At 43.2% G+C, this 15,167-nt stretch overlaps 1 protein-coding gene across 1 annotated transcript in view; it reads left to right on the top strand.

The window, feature by feature from the left end:
• The first annotated feature begins 5,024 nt into the window (after positions 1–5,024).
• The window catches only part of Tiam2 (TIAM Rac1 associated GEF 2), an 84,975-nt gene continuing 74,832 nt past the window's right edge, over positions 5,025–15,167 (top strand). The window contains exons 1-2 of the mRNA XM_090337924.1: positions 5,025–6,185; positions 12,421–12,856. Of these exons, the coding sequence (XP_090194050.1) occupies positions 5,025–6,185; positions 12,421–12,856 (1,597 nt within the window). The remainder of the gene's footprint in view (positions 6,186–12,420; positions 12,857–15,167) is intronic.

Below are 15,167 nucleotides of genomic sequence, written 5' to 3'. Positions count from 1 at the left end.
TGTATATCTTTGCTACTTTCAGACACTAGTCTTTTAAACAACTTCTCCATAGTTTTTAGGAGTTTATATGAAATTTAGTTTCATTTTATTCTTGTATTCAGTCTTCTCCCAACCATCAAAAATGTAATAAAACTTGGGTGCCATAAAAGCAACATAATTATTTCTAGACTGAAACCATAGCTGGAGCATGGCGGAGAAATAAAAGTATCTGTTCACTTTATCAAACTCCTCAGGGAAATGACATAGTTTCCCTCTGGGAATTGGTCTTTTTGTTGACAGGTTTCTCATGAGTATCACATCAATTCTTGCTGCCATGTTTGGCAGGGTCTTTCTCTGTGGGAATTGACCAGATGCTGTGAATGTCTGGGCAGGACTGTGCCTCTGTACAAATGAACACCATGACCCTGTCCTTTCCTGCTGAATGCTCTTCTCTCTCCAGGGTCTTCCTTTCAGAAGAGCCCTCCTGGCTCTGTGCAGAAGTCCTACAGCCAGACCCACTAGCAGGATTCCTGCTTCCTTTGTGCCCAGAACAACCTGCTAATGACAAAGTGCTTCCATTCAGTTTAACAGAGGCTGGATCAACTAAAAGACTCTTGTGCTATGTTTCTTGAAATATCGCACACACACACACACACACACACACACACACACACACACACACACAAATCACAAATTAAGCTGCTGATTTTCAAAAGTAGTAGGGTGCATTTTGGATAGGACCTGCTCCTGTAGTACCAACTTCCACCCTAGAGCGATTCTGGTTTCACATATCCAAGAATATCTGCCAGTTAGCCTCTGACTGGCCTCTGGCTGGCAGTTCTGTTCTTCTGGGGTGGGGAGCTGGAGTGTGCTGTGGCTGCTGCCAAAGAGAGGACCAGGGGCTCTTCCTATTCTAGTGATTGGCCATCACCAGATGGCAGATGTATAAAGAAATGTGAAGGTTCCCTTTGATCAGGTCACAGAAAAAGTCAAAGAGGCAGTAGCCAGAAGCTTCTATGGCCTCTTTTTGCTTTCAAACTTAAAAAAAAAAGGCACAGATCAGGTGGGAGTTTGGCCTAGTGGTGGAGTGCTTGCCTAGCATGCACGAAGACCCAGGTCCAAATCCTCGGCACCATATACATAGAAAAAAGCCGGAAGTGGCACTGAGGCTTAAGTGGTAGAACTCTAGCCTTGAGAAAGTCCAAGGACAGTGCTCAGTCACTGAGCTCAAGCCCACGACTGGCAAAAAAAAAAAAAAAAAAAAGAAGACCAACACTTCAGATACTGGACTTCTAAGGTGGGGCTGTTGTGTTCAGTCCCATTGTTGGAGATGGGCAAATCCACGCCTGACTGTGTGGGATCCTTGTTCACTACAAGCTAAATGTCAGTTGCATGTCACATTCCAGTTCAGCTCCCTAATTAAATGCTAAATTCTGGCCTCAAGGTTCTTTTTTCGTGTGTGTGTGTGTGTGTGTGTGTGTGTGTGTGTGTGTGTCTACACTAATATGGGCTTGAACTCAGAGATTGGGTGCTGTCTGTCCCTTGGCTTTTTGATTTGATCCGAGCTTCTGGAGTACCTCAGATTATGGTTGTAAACCACCAGCACTTGGCCTGGCTTCCATTTTTTTTGGGGGGGTGTGGTTGTTATTTTGCCTGGAACTGACCCTGAGCTCCTTTTGCTCAAGGCTAGCACTCTATCACTTGAGCCACAGCACTACTTCCTGCTCTGTGTGTGATTTAATTGGAGATAAGAGTCTTACATACTTTCCTGCCCAGCCTGGCTATGAACCTTCATTCTCAGATCTTGCCTTCTGCGCAGTTAGGATTACAGGCATGAGCCACCAGTGTCTGGCTTTAGTTTTAATATCCTAAAATGAGCTACTAGAGTTCTTGCTGTTGGCCAAGTGAAAAATCCATTTGACCCTTTTTTTTCCCCCAATTTAAAATGTGTTTGTATGGCTAGGCCTGAGTGGGACCTAGGAGCTGGTCTCTGGCACAATTAGAGGACAGTGAGTCCTGTGCTGTTTGCTCCTCTCTCATAATTCCAAGTCATGATTGAGCCTTCCAAAGAGGACAGACACTAGCCAGTAAGGACAGGAGAAGATGGCCTCACTTTGTGTCAGGGAGTGAGACACAATATCTCTCTTCTCCAGAAGGGCTGTCAGAAACCAACAGCAACTAGGGAAACCAAACTGAAATAAAAAATAAACCAGTGTAGGGGAGATTGTGGGGAAGTGGGAGCTCTGGTGTGCTGTTGTGGGAATGTAAAATGGCGCCCCAGCTACCAAAGACTGTTACTGCTCCTGGAAGGATGAAAGATTATGTTGGGCTTATTTTTCACAATTATAAATGGCATCAAATCCAATAAAAGGAGTCAAGTTACTGTTATACGCTCTCCATTCTGCTCTCCACCTCTGTGAGAAAATAAAGTCTTTGTGCAGGGCAGTGAATAGTGCCAGATGTCTGCCCTTCCTTCTCCCCTCCCTCCCCCTCCCTTACTCTCTCCCCTGTCTGTCCCTTCTCAGAAGCCCAAGACATTAGTGTTTCCCTATACTCATAAAAAAAAAAAAAACCCAAACCAAAAAACACCTCATTGCTGAGGCCCACCTCCACAACCTGAAGTTCTTTTACACAAAGATGGTTCATTGTGCATTTACAATTTTGGTTTTGTTTCATTGCTTGGATAAAAGAACAGTGTACCCTCCTGAACTGTCTGGTGTTTCAGTACTCTTTCAGCCAGTGGGTCTGAGGGTTATTTTCCTGGGTCTGAGGTTTTTCCTGGGCACAGTGATGAAGGATGAGTCAGGTATGAGTCATTTGAACACTCTCACCTGGTCTCTCTTGAAATAAAGGCAGACTTTGGGCTGCAGTCTGGGTGTCTGATTGATGGATGGACAGTTGTGGCTTCCTTCACATCTTCAAATAACCTTGATGAGTCAAGCAGTTCACAGATTCTCATTTATTACCCTGGCAGTGATGTTTCACACCTGTGGTTTCTTCTGATAATGTGCACTACACCTTTGCTTTTGTGGAGCCGAGCATGCAGTGCTTGAGGAAGTTTTCTCCTATTCTTGTTTTTCAGAGTTACTTCATGGATGACAGGTGCTTGTAACTCCTCTGTGCTGTTCCAAAACCATGTAAGGCCCACTGCCCATTAACCTCACTTAGAGCAGAGACAGGTTTTCAGGTAATTATGTGAGTTGCTGATTATAGAAGTAAAGGGTTATTTTGTTTCAGTGGTGTAGATTTTAAAAGTTTTGACACATACTACCAAAGGAAAGTCAATCTGCTTAATTTGTTTTGTGGCTGGGCATTCTTAGCTATGCAGAAATTACTAACTGTACTAATTAACTGTACTTGGAAGTACTAACTGTACTTGGAAACTACTAACTGTATTTGGAAAATAGGAGCCATTGATACCTATTTGCCCCCAAGGTGACACACTGATTAAAATGGAGAAGTAAGGAAGATTTGGAGAAAATCTTAACTTGGTCCTTAGCTTAATAAACTCTTTGAGCAAAGTATGGTTTTGAAGGGGATTAAAAGAATCTAATGGTTGAAAAAAGAATTTTTTTTTTTTATGATGGCCACATTCTAAATGTGTTATTTGGGACATTTTTCTCTTGTCATGTTTTAAAGTGTGGATAACTGAAGCCCTTAGATAAGCTCTAGGCATTACTTTTATTGAAATGTTATTCTTTTCCTTTTTAAAAAGTCAAAGCCAGGGGCTGTGGCTCATGCCTGTAATCCTAGCTACTCAGGAGTCTGAGATCTGAGGATCACCATTCAAAGCCAGCCTGGGCACTATAGTCAGAGAGATTCTTATCTCCAATTAACCACTAGAAACTAGAAAGTCAGAAGTGGCACTGTGACTCAAGGGGTAGGGCGGGTAGCCTTGAGCTGAAGAGCTTAGGGACAGTGCCCAGGTCCAGAGTTCAAGCCCCATGACTGACCAAAATAAACAAAAAAACAAAGTCAAAAAAGTGAGCCGGGAATTTGGCCTAGCAGTAGAGTGCTTGCCTAGCATGCACAAAGCCCGGGGTTTGATTCCTTGGTTACCACATACATAAGAAAAAACTGGAAATGGTACTGTGGCTCTAGTGGTAGAGTGCTAGTCTTGAGAAAAAGAAGCTCAGGGACAGTGCCCAGGCCCTGAGTTAAAGCCCCAGGACTGGCCAAAAAAAAAAAAAAAAAACACCTTGAATAAAAATGCCAAGCAACCAAGATGGGGGGGGGGGTTGGTGGGGGGGGGGGGAGGGTAATGGGTACCAAGACATGTGAAAGGGTATCAATGTATGTGAATTAATGCACCTTCTATCTGGCAAATATCATGTAACCTTTTTATTAATTACAATAAAAAATATTTAAAAAAATGCCAAGCAAAAGCAGAAACTCTGAATTCTGTGAACTGGTACACAGACACAGAGGCAGACAGACAGACAGACAGACACACACACACACACACACACACACACAAACTAAATGTGTGTTGGTTCTAGGCAAATACAACACCATTTTACATCAAGGACTTCAGCGTGGAGATTGTGAAAGATATGAGGCTACTAGATCCAAATCCTGCAATGTTTTATGACTTCTTAGTTCTAATTTGTTGTGTAATGAGAGTGCATCTTGCTGATCTCTGCAAGTCCCTGTGTCTAGACTGATGGAGTAGAGGCACTTTTCCCACTGGTTCTTCAAAACCTGTCAACACCAAGTCTGAAGGATGTCTCTGCCTTCAGCTGACTCTTATGCATGTTGGGTTTCTGCATTAACAACATAATATGCTTAACTAATAACTAATAAGGCACTTAAAATGACTAGCACACATGTGCATGCTGTCTGTGTGACTGGTGAGTAGCCTTGTACAATAAGGGGTAAGTAGTTCCTGTAATGCATTCCTGTCTGTCCTCCTTTAGAGTGATGCCAGGCAGAGGAGGAAGCTGTGAAATGTGTAGGACATTACTTTCCTTGGAAAGATCCATCATAGTAGGGTTTAACTTAGGCCATGGCTCTTACTAATGCAACTGTTCTTAATTTAGGTTAAAATGGGGAACTCAGAGAGTCAGTACACCCTCCAAGGCTCTAAAAATCACAGCAATACCATGACTGGTGCTAAGCAGAAGCCTTGCTCCCTGAAAATACGCAGCATCCACGCAAAAGACGAGAAGTCATTGCACGGATGGACCCACGGAAACAGTGGAGCAGGCTACAAGTCTAGGTCCCTGGCCCGAAGCTGCCTTTCTCACTTCAAGACCCATCAGCCTTATTCCACGAGAGTCGGTGGACCCACCTGCAAGGTCTCCAAAGGCACTGGCTACTCTAAGCACAGGGTAACCGCCCCAGGGCCCGACTGCCAGGGCCAGGATGCCTTTCACTACGTCCGGCGTGAGCCAGCAGATAACCACATGACCTCCAGAGACTGCAATGGACGCCTTCTCAACTGCTACGGGGGAAATGAGAGCATGGCCTCCACCCCACCCGGGGAGGACCGCCGAAGCCCCAGGGTGTTCATCAAGACGCTGGGGAAGCTGGATGGCTGTTTGAGGGTCGAGTTCCACAACAGTGGTACCCACAGCCAAGGGTCCGCAGAGGACCCCAGCGGGCCGGTGCAGCTGCTGAGGTACTCGCCTACGTTGGCATCAGAAACCTCCCCTGCGCCTGATGCCAGGAGGGGCTCCAGCACTGACTCCCCAGCCAGCCAGCGACCTTCGCCCACCGACTCTCACCTGCGCTCTAGCAAGGGCAGCTCATTGAGCTCCGAGTCCTCCTGGTACGACTCCCCGTGGGGAAATGCCGGAGAGCTGAGCGAGGTGGAGGGCTGCTTCCTGGCCCCCAGCACACCTGATCCCAGCTTCCCGCCCGCCGATGCCAAAAAGCCTTTCAACCAAAGCTCTTCCCTTTCCTCCCTCCGAGACCTCTATAAGGATGCCAACCTGGAAAGCCGCTCCCCCTCGGGCATCTGCCTTTCTGATGACTATATTGGCTCCCACGCCAATCTCAGCAACCGTGTCTCCTTTGCCTCTGACATTGATGTGCCATCCAGGGTGGAGCACAGGGTCCCTGGACAGTATGGGTCCTTCACCCTTCCCTGCCGCAAGTCCAAAGCCTTAACTGAAGACACTGCAAAGAAGGATACCCTCAAGGCCAGAATGCGACGCTTCAGCGACTGGACCGGAAGCCTCTCCAGGAAGAAGAGGAAACTCCAGGTGAGTTTCCTCATCGGTGGGCTGGTGGGTGGAGCTACAGGGAAGTTCATAGAGCTAGTAGAAGGAGAGTCAGTGTGAGACCCGACACATCTTTGCAGGTATGTTTTCACCCTTAAGCTCACAACTTCAATGTCCACCTATCTTAACTCAGGTTGCAAATAAAACACCACTGGTGGCTTGAACAGCAAGATTGATTTATCTCACAGGATTTGGGGGTGGGGAGGTGCAGTGATCAGTCCACAGCACATGTATCCTGTGCCTGTCTTGGTACTGCTGTGTGACCTTCACAGGACTGATCTACAGAGCTGGCCCTGTCTTCTTATAAAGTGCAGAACTGTGGACAAGTCCTTGATGAACTGGTTCTCTAAGGGTTTTTCTTGACATCACTCTCTAAATTCAAACAAAAAGGAAGAGAGATTTGTTTTGTTTGTTAGAGTTTGTTTTTTTGGTAAGTAGGCTTTTTGAATACACTGTTATTTGGAGAAAATTAAATTTTCTGTGTCTTAGTTGACACATCAAAACAAGATTAAAAAGGAGCTGACAATGTATCTGCACATGTAATCTGACCACCTCCTCATGGAGATAGTTAACCAAACTTAAGAAAAAAATGTCTTCTATGAAGGAAGATATAATGGCAAAAATATAATGCTGATAAAATAAGAACTAAGCCAGGTGCAGTGGCTCATGCCTGTAATCCTAGCTACTCAGGAAGCTAAGATCTGAGGATTGAAGTTTAAAGCCAGCCCAGGCACTAAAGAATGTGAGACTTTATCTCCAGCTAACCACCAGAAAACCGGAAGTAGTGCTGTGGCTCAAGGGGTGGGACGTAGCCTTGAGCTACCAGGATAGCGCCCAGGCCCAGAGTTCAAACCCCAAGACCCGAAAAAACAAAACAAAAAAACAAAAAATAATCAAGATGATAGATGATGTCTGTAACCCTAGTACTCAGGGGAGCTGAGATATGAGTATTGTAGTTTGAATCTACTCTGAGCAGACAATGTCCTACTTCTAATTAGTCAGCAAATGCCAGGCTGGAGGAGTGGCTCAAGAAGTGAAGTATCAGCCCCGAGCAAGCAAGCTGACAGAGAGCACAGTAGTCTGAGTTCAAGCTACAGTACTGGCACATACAAAAAATAATTGTGATGCATTAATAGTAATAGTAATCAATTACTACTAGTACTAATACTGGTAATAGTACCTTCAATAGTATTAATAGTATTTTTATTAGTATATAGAGTTTTCATAGAAGAACTGAGTGTTTCAGCCACCAAAAATAAAAAGTGATTGTTTACCTTTTTAATAGATCTTGGTAGTTCAGTCTGTCTGCCTGTCTGTGTCTGTCTGTCTGTCTGTCTGTCTCTCTGTTGCTGAGGATTAAACCTGGGGCCTTACAAATGCTGGGCCATCACTCTTGACTACTGAGCTTCATACCAGTTCTTCATTCTTTTAATACTTATAAAATACTTTAAAAATGAATATAAGAAATGCAGATTGGGTCCTGATGGCTCATGCTTATAATTCTAGCTACTCAGGAGGCTGAAATCTGAGCATCATAGTTCAAATCAAGACCAGGAAGGAAAGTCCATGAGACTCTTATCTCCAATTAACCACCAGAAAACCAGAAGTAGTGCTGTGGCTCAATGTGGCAGAGTCACAGGGACAGTGTCCATTCCCCTGATTCAAGTCCCATGACCAACAAAAACAAAACAAATGCAGCAGTGGCACTCACTGGACACTGTGTTGAAAATGAACTATATAACTTGTGGGTGGGTCTGGGTGGGAAAAACTGGGAGAGAGTGAAGGAGTGACATTGTCCAAAAAGAAATGTGCTCTTTACCTTACTTAGGTAACTGTAACTCCTATAAACATCACCTTTATAACTATAATAAATTTGTTTTCATTGGGAGTGGGTAAGGGAAGGCAAGAAGGAGAAAAACATGGGAAGAGGTAGTTTCAATGTTCAAGATGTAATGTACCCACTACCTGACGAATGTAACTGTAACCCCTCTAACACCAACCAGACAATAACATACAATTAAAAAAAGAATATGTCATAGAGTTTAGGAATTTGAATAGTTTCTTGCAAAATAATGCCATACATATAAGTATTACTGATTTATAGCTTGACGAGAATAAAGTAGCATAACTTTTCTGTGGAGATCATTCCCAGTTTATGAAGTTAAATAGTTTCTGTTCACCACAGTGATAAAGGACAGACAGGTGGTCATTGTCCTGTGCCCAGGACCTTTTTGTATTCCTCAGTGTAGTAATTTGCTTACTTTTTAATGATCACTTCTTAGGCTAAGCCGTGGAGGAGTAGAGATTTCTTTGATCTTCTATTTTTCACCTGACTGTAATGGAGCCCTTTGAGGAAAAGAGCCTCTGGGGACTCCCAGGCTGTGGCTCACATGCACAGTTACCATAAACATTGGATTCCAGTGTTAAAGAAGCAGTTGTGTCATCTCCTGTGTCTCCTGGTTGATTCTGTCATGGAGCCCATGGAGTCTTTGTGTTTCTCATCTGTGTTTGTACCAGATCCACTCATTTTAGTTCTTAGTTCAAAAGCAGAGCAGTTGTCGCTAAATCACTTTCTGTCAGACGTAGGTCGTCTTGTCCCCCACCCCCACCCCCGCCCACAGGAACCAGACCTTCTTCATTGCTGTGTCATATACAAAACCTAGATCCATTTCTTGTATTGGTAGAATTAAGAACAATATGGTAAACAGTCTAAATTTTAAAGCTAAGTTGCACCCCCTCATTTAATGCAAAGGAAGCTCAAGAGTCAGGCAGTTGGAGTTTCCTTCTTGGAGTTCTTCAAGTCTGTGTGTGCTTTACTTGCTTAGCTACACACCCAAGCTGTTCATAACTACTTATTAATTGTGTTTCAATAGGAAGGTGGAAAATTGTTCTAGAAAATGGGAGGGTAGCTTTTAAAAGTTTTGTTTGTCTTCTTACAATTGATAGTCTATAAATGTGAGAGAGGGGGGAGAATATCTACTACAGGGTATTACATTCTTTATGCAGATCAACTCTTTATATTAATCTAGCTACAGTAAGAATTTGATTTTGTTTAAATTTTTAGTTTTATCAAGCAGGCTAGGCTAGGTTTTGCTGAGGTGACAAAGCCTCTAGATCAGATCTCTGGTTCAACACAACCAAGGTTAATTTCTTACTTTCACTGCACAATCATCAGTTAGCTGGTGGCTCAGTTGTGCATTGTTCTCCAAGATTCCTGAGCTGAAGAGCTCAGGAATAGCACCCAGGCCTAGAGTTCAAGCCCCATGACTGACAGCCAAACAAAACATAGACTTTGGAAGTGACCCCCACAGTTAAGATAGCCTTTGTGCCACATAGTTGCCCTTCTCTTGTGATGAGAACATCTAAGATCTACTTTTTCAGCAAACTTGAAGTACACAGACAGTATTAACTGTCATAATACTGGGCATTAGATCTTCTCCACTTTTAGCTGTAGTAGTCTGGCCATCAAGGTATACAAACCATTTTTTTTTTAAATGATTGTCTGATGGGGCAGAAATGAAATCAGATCCTTTGTGTACATATAGTGCAAGCACTTTAGTTTAACAACTGCAACATGGCTACTAAGAATTCTATCAGTTGTTATTGTTCAGAGGCCCTTTCTCTTTAGCCTTAAAATCCATCAGTGGCTATTAGATAGGAAGTTTTAGGAATTGATCAGCTACTAGAAGAATGTAAACTTCAGTAGAAAAATCAGTAATAAATGCTAATATGCAACATATCCACATATTTCAAGGGGAAAAGTCTTGCTTTGTGCTGGTTGAAGATTTAAGTCAGTCCTTCAACTTGTAGTCACTGACTGCAGTGTATATGGGTGGCATGGACTATTGACACTTAGGTGCCTCTCTCTGATAAAGACCGGCTTGCTTCGCAGTACAATGTTATGGCTCTTGCAGGAAAGCAGAGGAAACCTAGTGTTTGGGGGAACATCTAAATAACTAAAACAATGTTAATGCTAGTTGAGAAGTGTTTCTTCATCTCCTAGGAGTCCTGGAAGACCAACAAAGTGACAAACCACAATTCGAAAATATTGTGGAAGCCTCTGTGGTGACTCAGCACTGGCTCATTTGCTCTGTTTTTAAAGGCATCTTGTGTATAAATGAGCAGGACTCTGAGACATGGTATAAGCACAGTGGAAAATAATATTTTCATTAGTAATAGCTGTGTTTGGGGCTCAGTTGTTTTTAGCTTCTGGTACTTGGAAATACTCTTCGGTTACATGATGGTGATTTTCCAGCCTAAGACAGCAAAGAAATGCCATTTGATTTTCCGGATGAAATTTCTGAAAAGAAATGTTCTCCACATTGTAGAAGGAAATAAGGGCTTTCATCAGTGGTCCTTGGCCCAGCTTCTCCTCCATTTTATTTTAATGCATAAGGAAACAGTACTGAAAGGCTCTCTAGGTGCTAAGTAGACAGGTGAGCTTCGCTTTCTCTGTACCTACCTTAATGTAAGCAATAAATTTGAAATGTGAGCATCTTTTGAGGCAGAATTGAAGGTTACTTCTTGGTGAAAAATCAAATTACTGCTATTTACCAAGGAGTGGCTCACATGATGGATAGCATTAGTGAAAGGCAATCTAGACATAGAACCAGCACTTTCCTGCTTTTAACTTGGTATTCAGTGTCTCTAGTCTTCATAGGTGGGGTATAGTTGCTTGTGTTTAATTTTGTGTTAAAATCAGCATTGAAGGTAAGAATTATTACTTTGGTATCTCTAGTAGGATATAATTTGTACTCAAATAAAAGCATGTGAATGGGAGAAAATGTTCTTTTCCTGAAGAAAATTCCCAAATTAAGTAAGAACTATAAATCATGATAAAAAAGCTGCAGTTCACTAGTCAGACCTTTGGGGTGTCATAAACCCTTGGTGTAAGTAATCTTTGGTTCAAGGTTTTTTTTATGAACTAGGAAAATAATATGGTAGACATCATGGCCAGAGATTCTGAAGACTGTATTTGCCAAAGAGAAAGGGAGAAAACCTGGTGGAGTTTATATAACAATACCTGACTCCTGTCCCCGCTACCCTATCTGGTCTCTAGCTTCATTTTCAGATGATCCGGAGGAAAATTGATTATAAGAATAAGAATTCTTCCCAGAAAGCATTGATTTACAGTCAGCAAGGATGGGGAGAATGCCACAAATCTTCACTGATACGTTTAAAATATATTAGTTGATTTTTCCTTCTGGAAGTTTTGGGGGTTGAACTCAGATTCTCATGCTTGCTAGGATGGTACTCTGCTACTTGAGCCACCTTTCAGCCATGCTTTTTTGCTGATTATTGAGAGATGAAGTTTAATGAGCTTTTCTTCTTGGGTTGGCTTCAAACCATGATCCTCCAGATCTCATCTCAGCCTCCTGAGTAGATAGGATTGCTGGTGAGAGCCACCACCTAGATATATTAGCCTCTCTCTCTCTCTCTGTCTCTGTCTCTCTGTCTCTGTCTCTCTGTCTCTCTGTCTCTCTCTCTCTCTCTCTCTCTCTCTCTCTCTCTCTCTCTCCTTCCCCCCCTCTCTCTGTATACCAGTTTTAGGGTTTGAACTCAGACACTGTTCCTGAGCAGCTTTGCTCAAGGCTAGTGCCCTGCCACTTGCACCTTATCTCCACTTCCAAGTGTGTGTGTGTGTGTGTGTGTGTGTGTGTGTGTGTGTGTGTGTGTGTGTGTGTGATTAGAGATAAGAGGCTCATGGGCTGGGAATGTGGCTCAAGTGATAGAGTGCTAGCCTTGAACAAAAGAAACTCAGGGACAGTGCACAGGCCTTGAGTTCAAGCCTCAGGCTTCCCTCCCCCCCCACCCCCCCCCCCCCCCCGCCAAAAAAAAAAGTCTCATGGACTTCACTGTTCACTGCTGCTTGAGTTGGCTCCGTAAACCTCCATCCTCGGATCTCAGCCTTCTGAGTAGCTAGGATTAGCGTGAGCCAGGAGCACCCAGCTTAGTTAGTTTCTAGGCTAGATTTAGGAGAGCTAGTGGTGTCTTGCTTGCCTCTTTAAGTGTTGACTGTATGGATTTAAATTGGGTTGGATAGCACTTGCTAAAATTCTTCCTGGTTGGGAGGTGTGATGATTTAAGGTGTTTTGTATGACAAGGAGTTTTCTTTGTAGCACCACTGTTCGCCATCCCAGTGGTCCACCGAGGCTGTGTTGAGGGTGGCTACTGTAGCTATTGGAGCCTCTGATGGTATCGTTTCTCTCGCAAACAGGAGCCGAGGTCCAAGGAGGGTAGTGACTTTTTCGACAGCCGCTCAGATGGGATGAATGCAGATGGACAGGGGCCCTCTCAGATGTCTGCCCTCCTATGGTCAGGGGGCTCGGCCCAGATTCTGTCCCAGAGAAGCGAATCCACTCAGGCAATTGGCAGTGATCCCCTCCGACAGAACATTTACGAGAATTTCATGCGGGAGCTGGAAATGAGCAGGACCAACACTGAGCACATAGACACATCCACAGAAACTGTGGAGTCCAGCAGCGAGTCACTCAGCTCCCTGGAGCAACTGGATCTGCTCTTTGAGAAGGAGCAGGGTGTGGTTCGCAAGGCTGGGTGGCTCTTCTTCAAGCCCCTTGTCACTCTGCAGAAAGAGAGGAAGCTGGAGCTGGTGGCCCGGAGGAAGTGGAAGCAGTACTGGGTGACACTTAAAGGTAAGTAGTCCAGCTTGCTGAGGGCTACGATTACTATTTTCTTCAACTGTATTCTCCTAAGAATGCCCACTGAGGCCAGCATTTATAATGCAAACTGTACTGCAGATACTCTGAAGAACTGTATAGTATGGTCTACTTCTCATTCATACATGTGTATATATATACATATATACAGTTACATATACATATGAATGAATAATGTATGCATACATATGAATCACATATACATATATAATGCAGCCTAGTAATAATATCACTTTTATGTGTATCTCATGTGTATTACTGCATCATTCCTCCATACTTTTGCTGTATCTGGAAAGAAAACAAAAACCCAAACTAAATACTGATACCGAATGTGGTTTAACTTACTTGGAATGTAGGTCTTGAATTTCATATTCTGGATTTGTTCAGAGCTACAAAATAGTATTCTTCCTAGCTTGAATAGTATCTGGATTACTGCACTTTTATGAACTAAGAAAGACGAATTGTTATCAAATGTACTTTTTCTTTTTTTTTCTTTGTCCTTCTTCCTTTCCTCCCTGCCCCCACTTTCTTCCTTTTCTTCTCATGTGAGGGAAACAGCAGCTAGAATTTTAGAAGCCAGAATGTGTTAAGATAATAAAAGCACTGCCATTTAAAAATTAGAATCACTTTGCCTAGTTTGGTTATGTAGATTTAAGGCAATCTCAGTATCTCATGGGGGAGCAGGAAGACTCAATGCATCCAATGTTGATTTATACAGAGACTGCCAGGAGATGCGGCCTTGCAGCCTCTGGCATTTCTGCACAGCAGTTCTGCCACTCTGTCATAAGAAGTGGTTGCAGTCATTATCAGGTGACACCGTTCCCCAGCCTAGAAGAAAGCATAAAGGTGAATCATTTATAGACAGTGTGTGTGTGTGTGTGTGTGTGTGTGTAACACCTAGAGGTCTGCTTTTCTCCCCTTTAGCTTTTCTTTGTCTTCTGTTTAGAAATAAGAGTCTCAGAGACTTTTCTTCCTGGGCTGGCTTTGAACCTCTATCCATAGATCACAGCCTTCTGAATAGCTAGAACTAGAGGTATGAGCCATGGATGCTGAGTTTCAGAATTACCCTTCTTAACGAAGATAATTGTACTTTCCCTCTGCCTTTTCCAATGAGTGGACTGTATGTGACACAGGGACTTTCTAGGCTGACTAGCTTCCAGTGTCCCTCAAAGTTCAGACTGTGTGGTGTCAGAAAGCGAGCTCATCAGATGCTTTTCGAATGTTGATACTACCTGTGACAGAAGAAGATGGAGTGACAGTGAGGGGATAGAAGGTGACAAAGCAAAGGTGCATTTACAGAAGTACTGAGACTGTCTCTATTTTTATGGCTTCTGTTCGTGTCTTGAAGCCCTCTTACTTCTGGGTTTCTTTCTGCCACTGTGGCAAGAATAGAATCTACTGACATCCCTCCAGGCCCCCTTCCAGGGAGCTACAGAAATTGTTGAAATTGAAACCTGTGGAAATTGTTTTCAAAAGGAGAAGAGGGGAGGTAGAGTATGAAGGAGGGGGTGAAATTGATGGGGATACATTATATACACATATGGGAATGCCACAGTGAAGCATTTCCTTGTATGACTGATGGATGCTAATAAATTATTTCTAATAATTATAAGGGATTCCTATCTAATAGTAAAGACCATTATCACGACCTTACGAAGGGGAAAATAAGTACTTAAAAGTCTACTTAAGCCAGGCCCCAGTGGCTCATACTTGTAATCCTAGTTACTTAGGAGGCTGAGATCTGAGGATCAGTTTTAAACTAGCCTGGGCAGGAAAGTCTGTGAGACTCAACTCAATTAACCAACAAAAGCCAGAAGTGGAGGTGTGGCTCAAATGGCAGGGCACCAGTCTTGAGTGATAATAAAGGACAGAACCCAGACCCTGAGTTCAACCCCAGTAATGGCATTCACACGAAAAAGTCAGCACTTTTAGAGTCTTGTTTGAAACAGAGGCATATTTGCTTTCCCATCATTTGTGGGATAAAAGAATATACTAAATTCAGTTATTTAACATGCATTTGGAGGATAAGCTGAGTACTTGGTCATCAGTAGCTAAGTTTCTCATGACCATAATTGTAAGTATAATGAACAATTATGGGCTTTTCTTTGGCCTTCCATATTTAGATTTCACCAATAATATGGTACTTAAGAATGAGGCACCATGGGGCTGCATTCATATTCTTGTTCCACCATGGCACACCTGTGGGACCCACACAGGGGATTCTATGGTTTGGAATTGTCATCTGTATAGCAGAGTCAGCAGCCATGTCCACCTAACAGGATAGCTG

This window comes from Megascapheus bottae, chromosome 8 (genome assembly GCF_031878675.1).
Source record: "Megascapheus bottae isolate mThoBot1 chromosome 8, mThoBot2.hap1, whole genome shotgun sequence".
Classification (NCBI taxonomy): Eukaryota; Metazoa; Chordata; class Mammalia; order Rodentia; family Geomyidae; genus Megascapheus; species Megascapheus bottae.
This window is presented reverse-complemented; position numbering and strand designations above follow the sequence as displayed.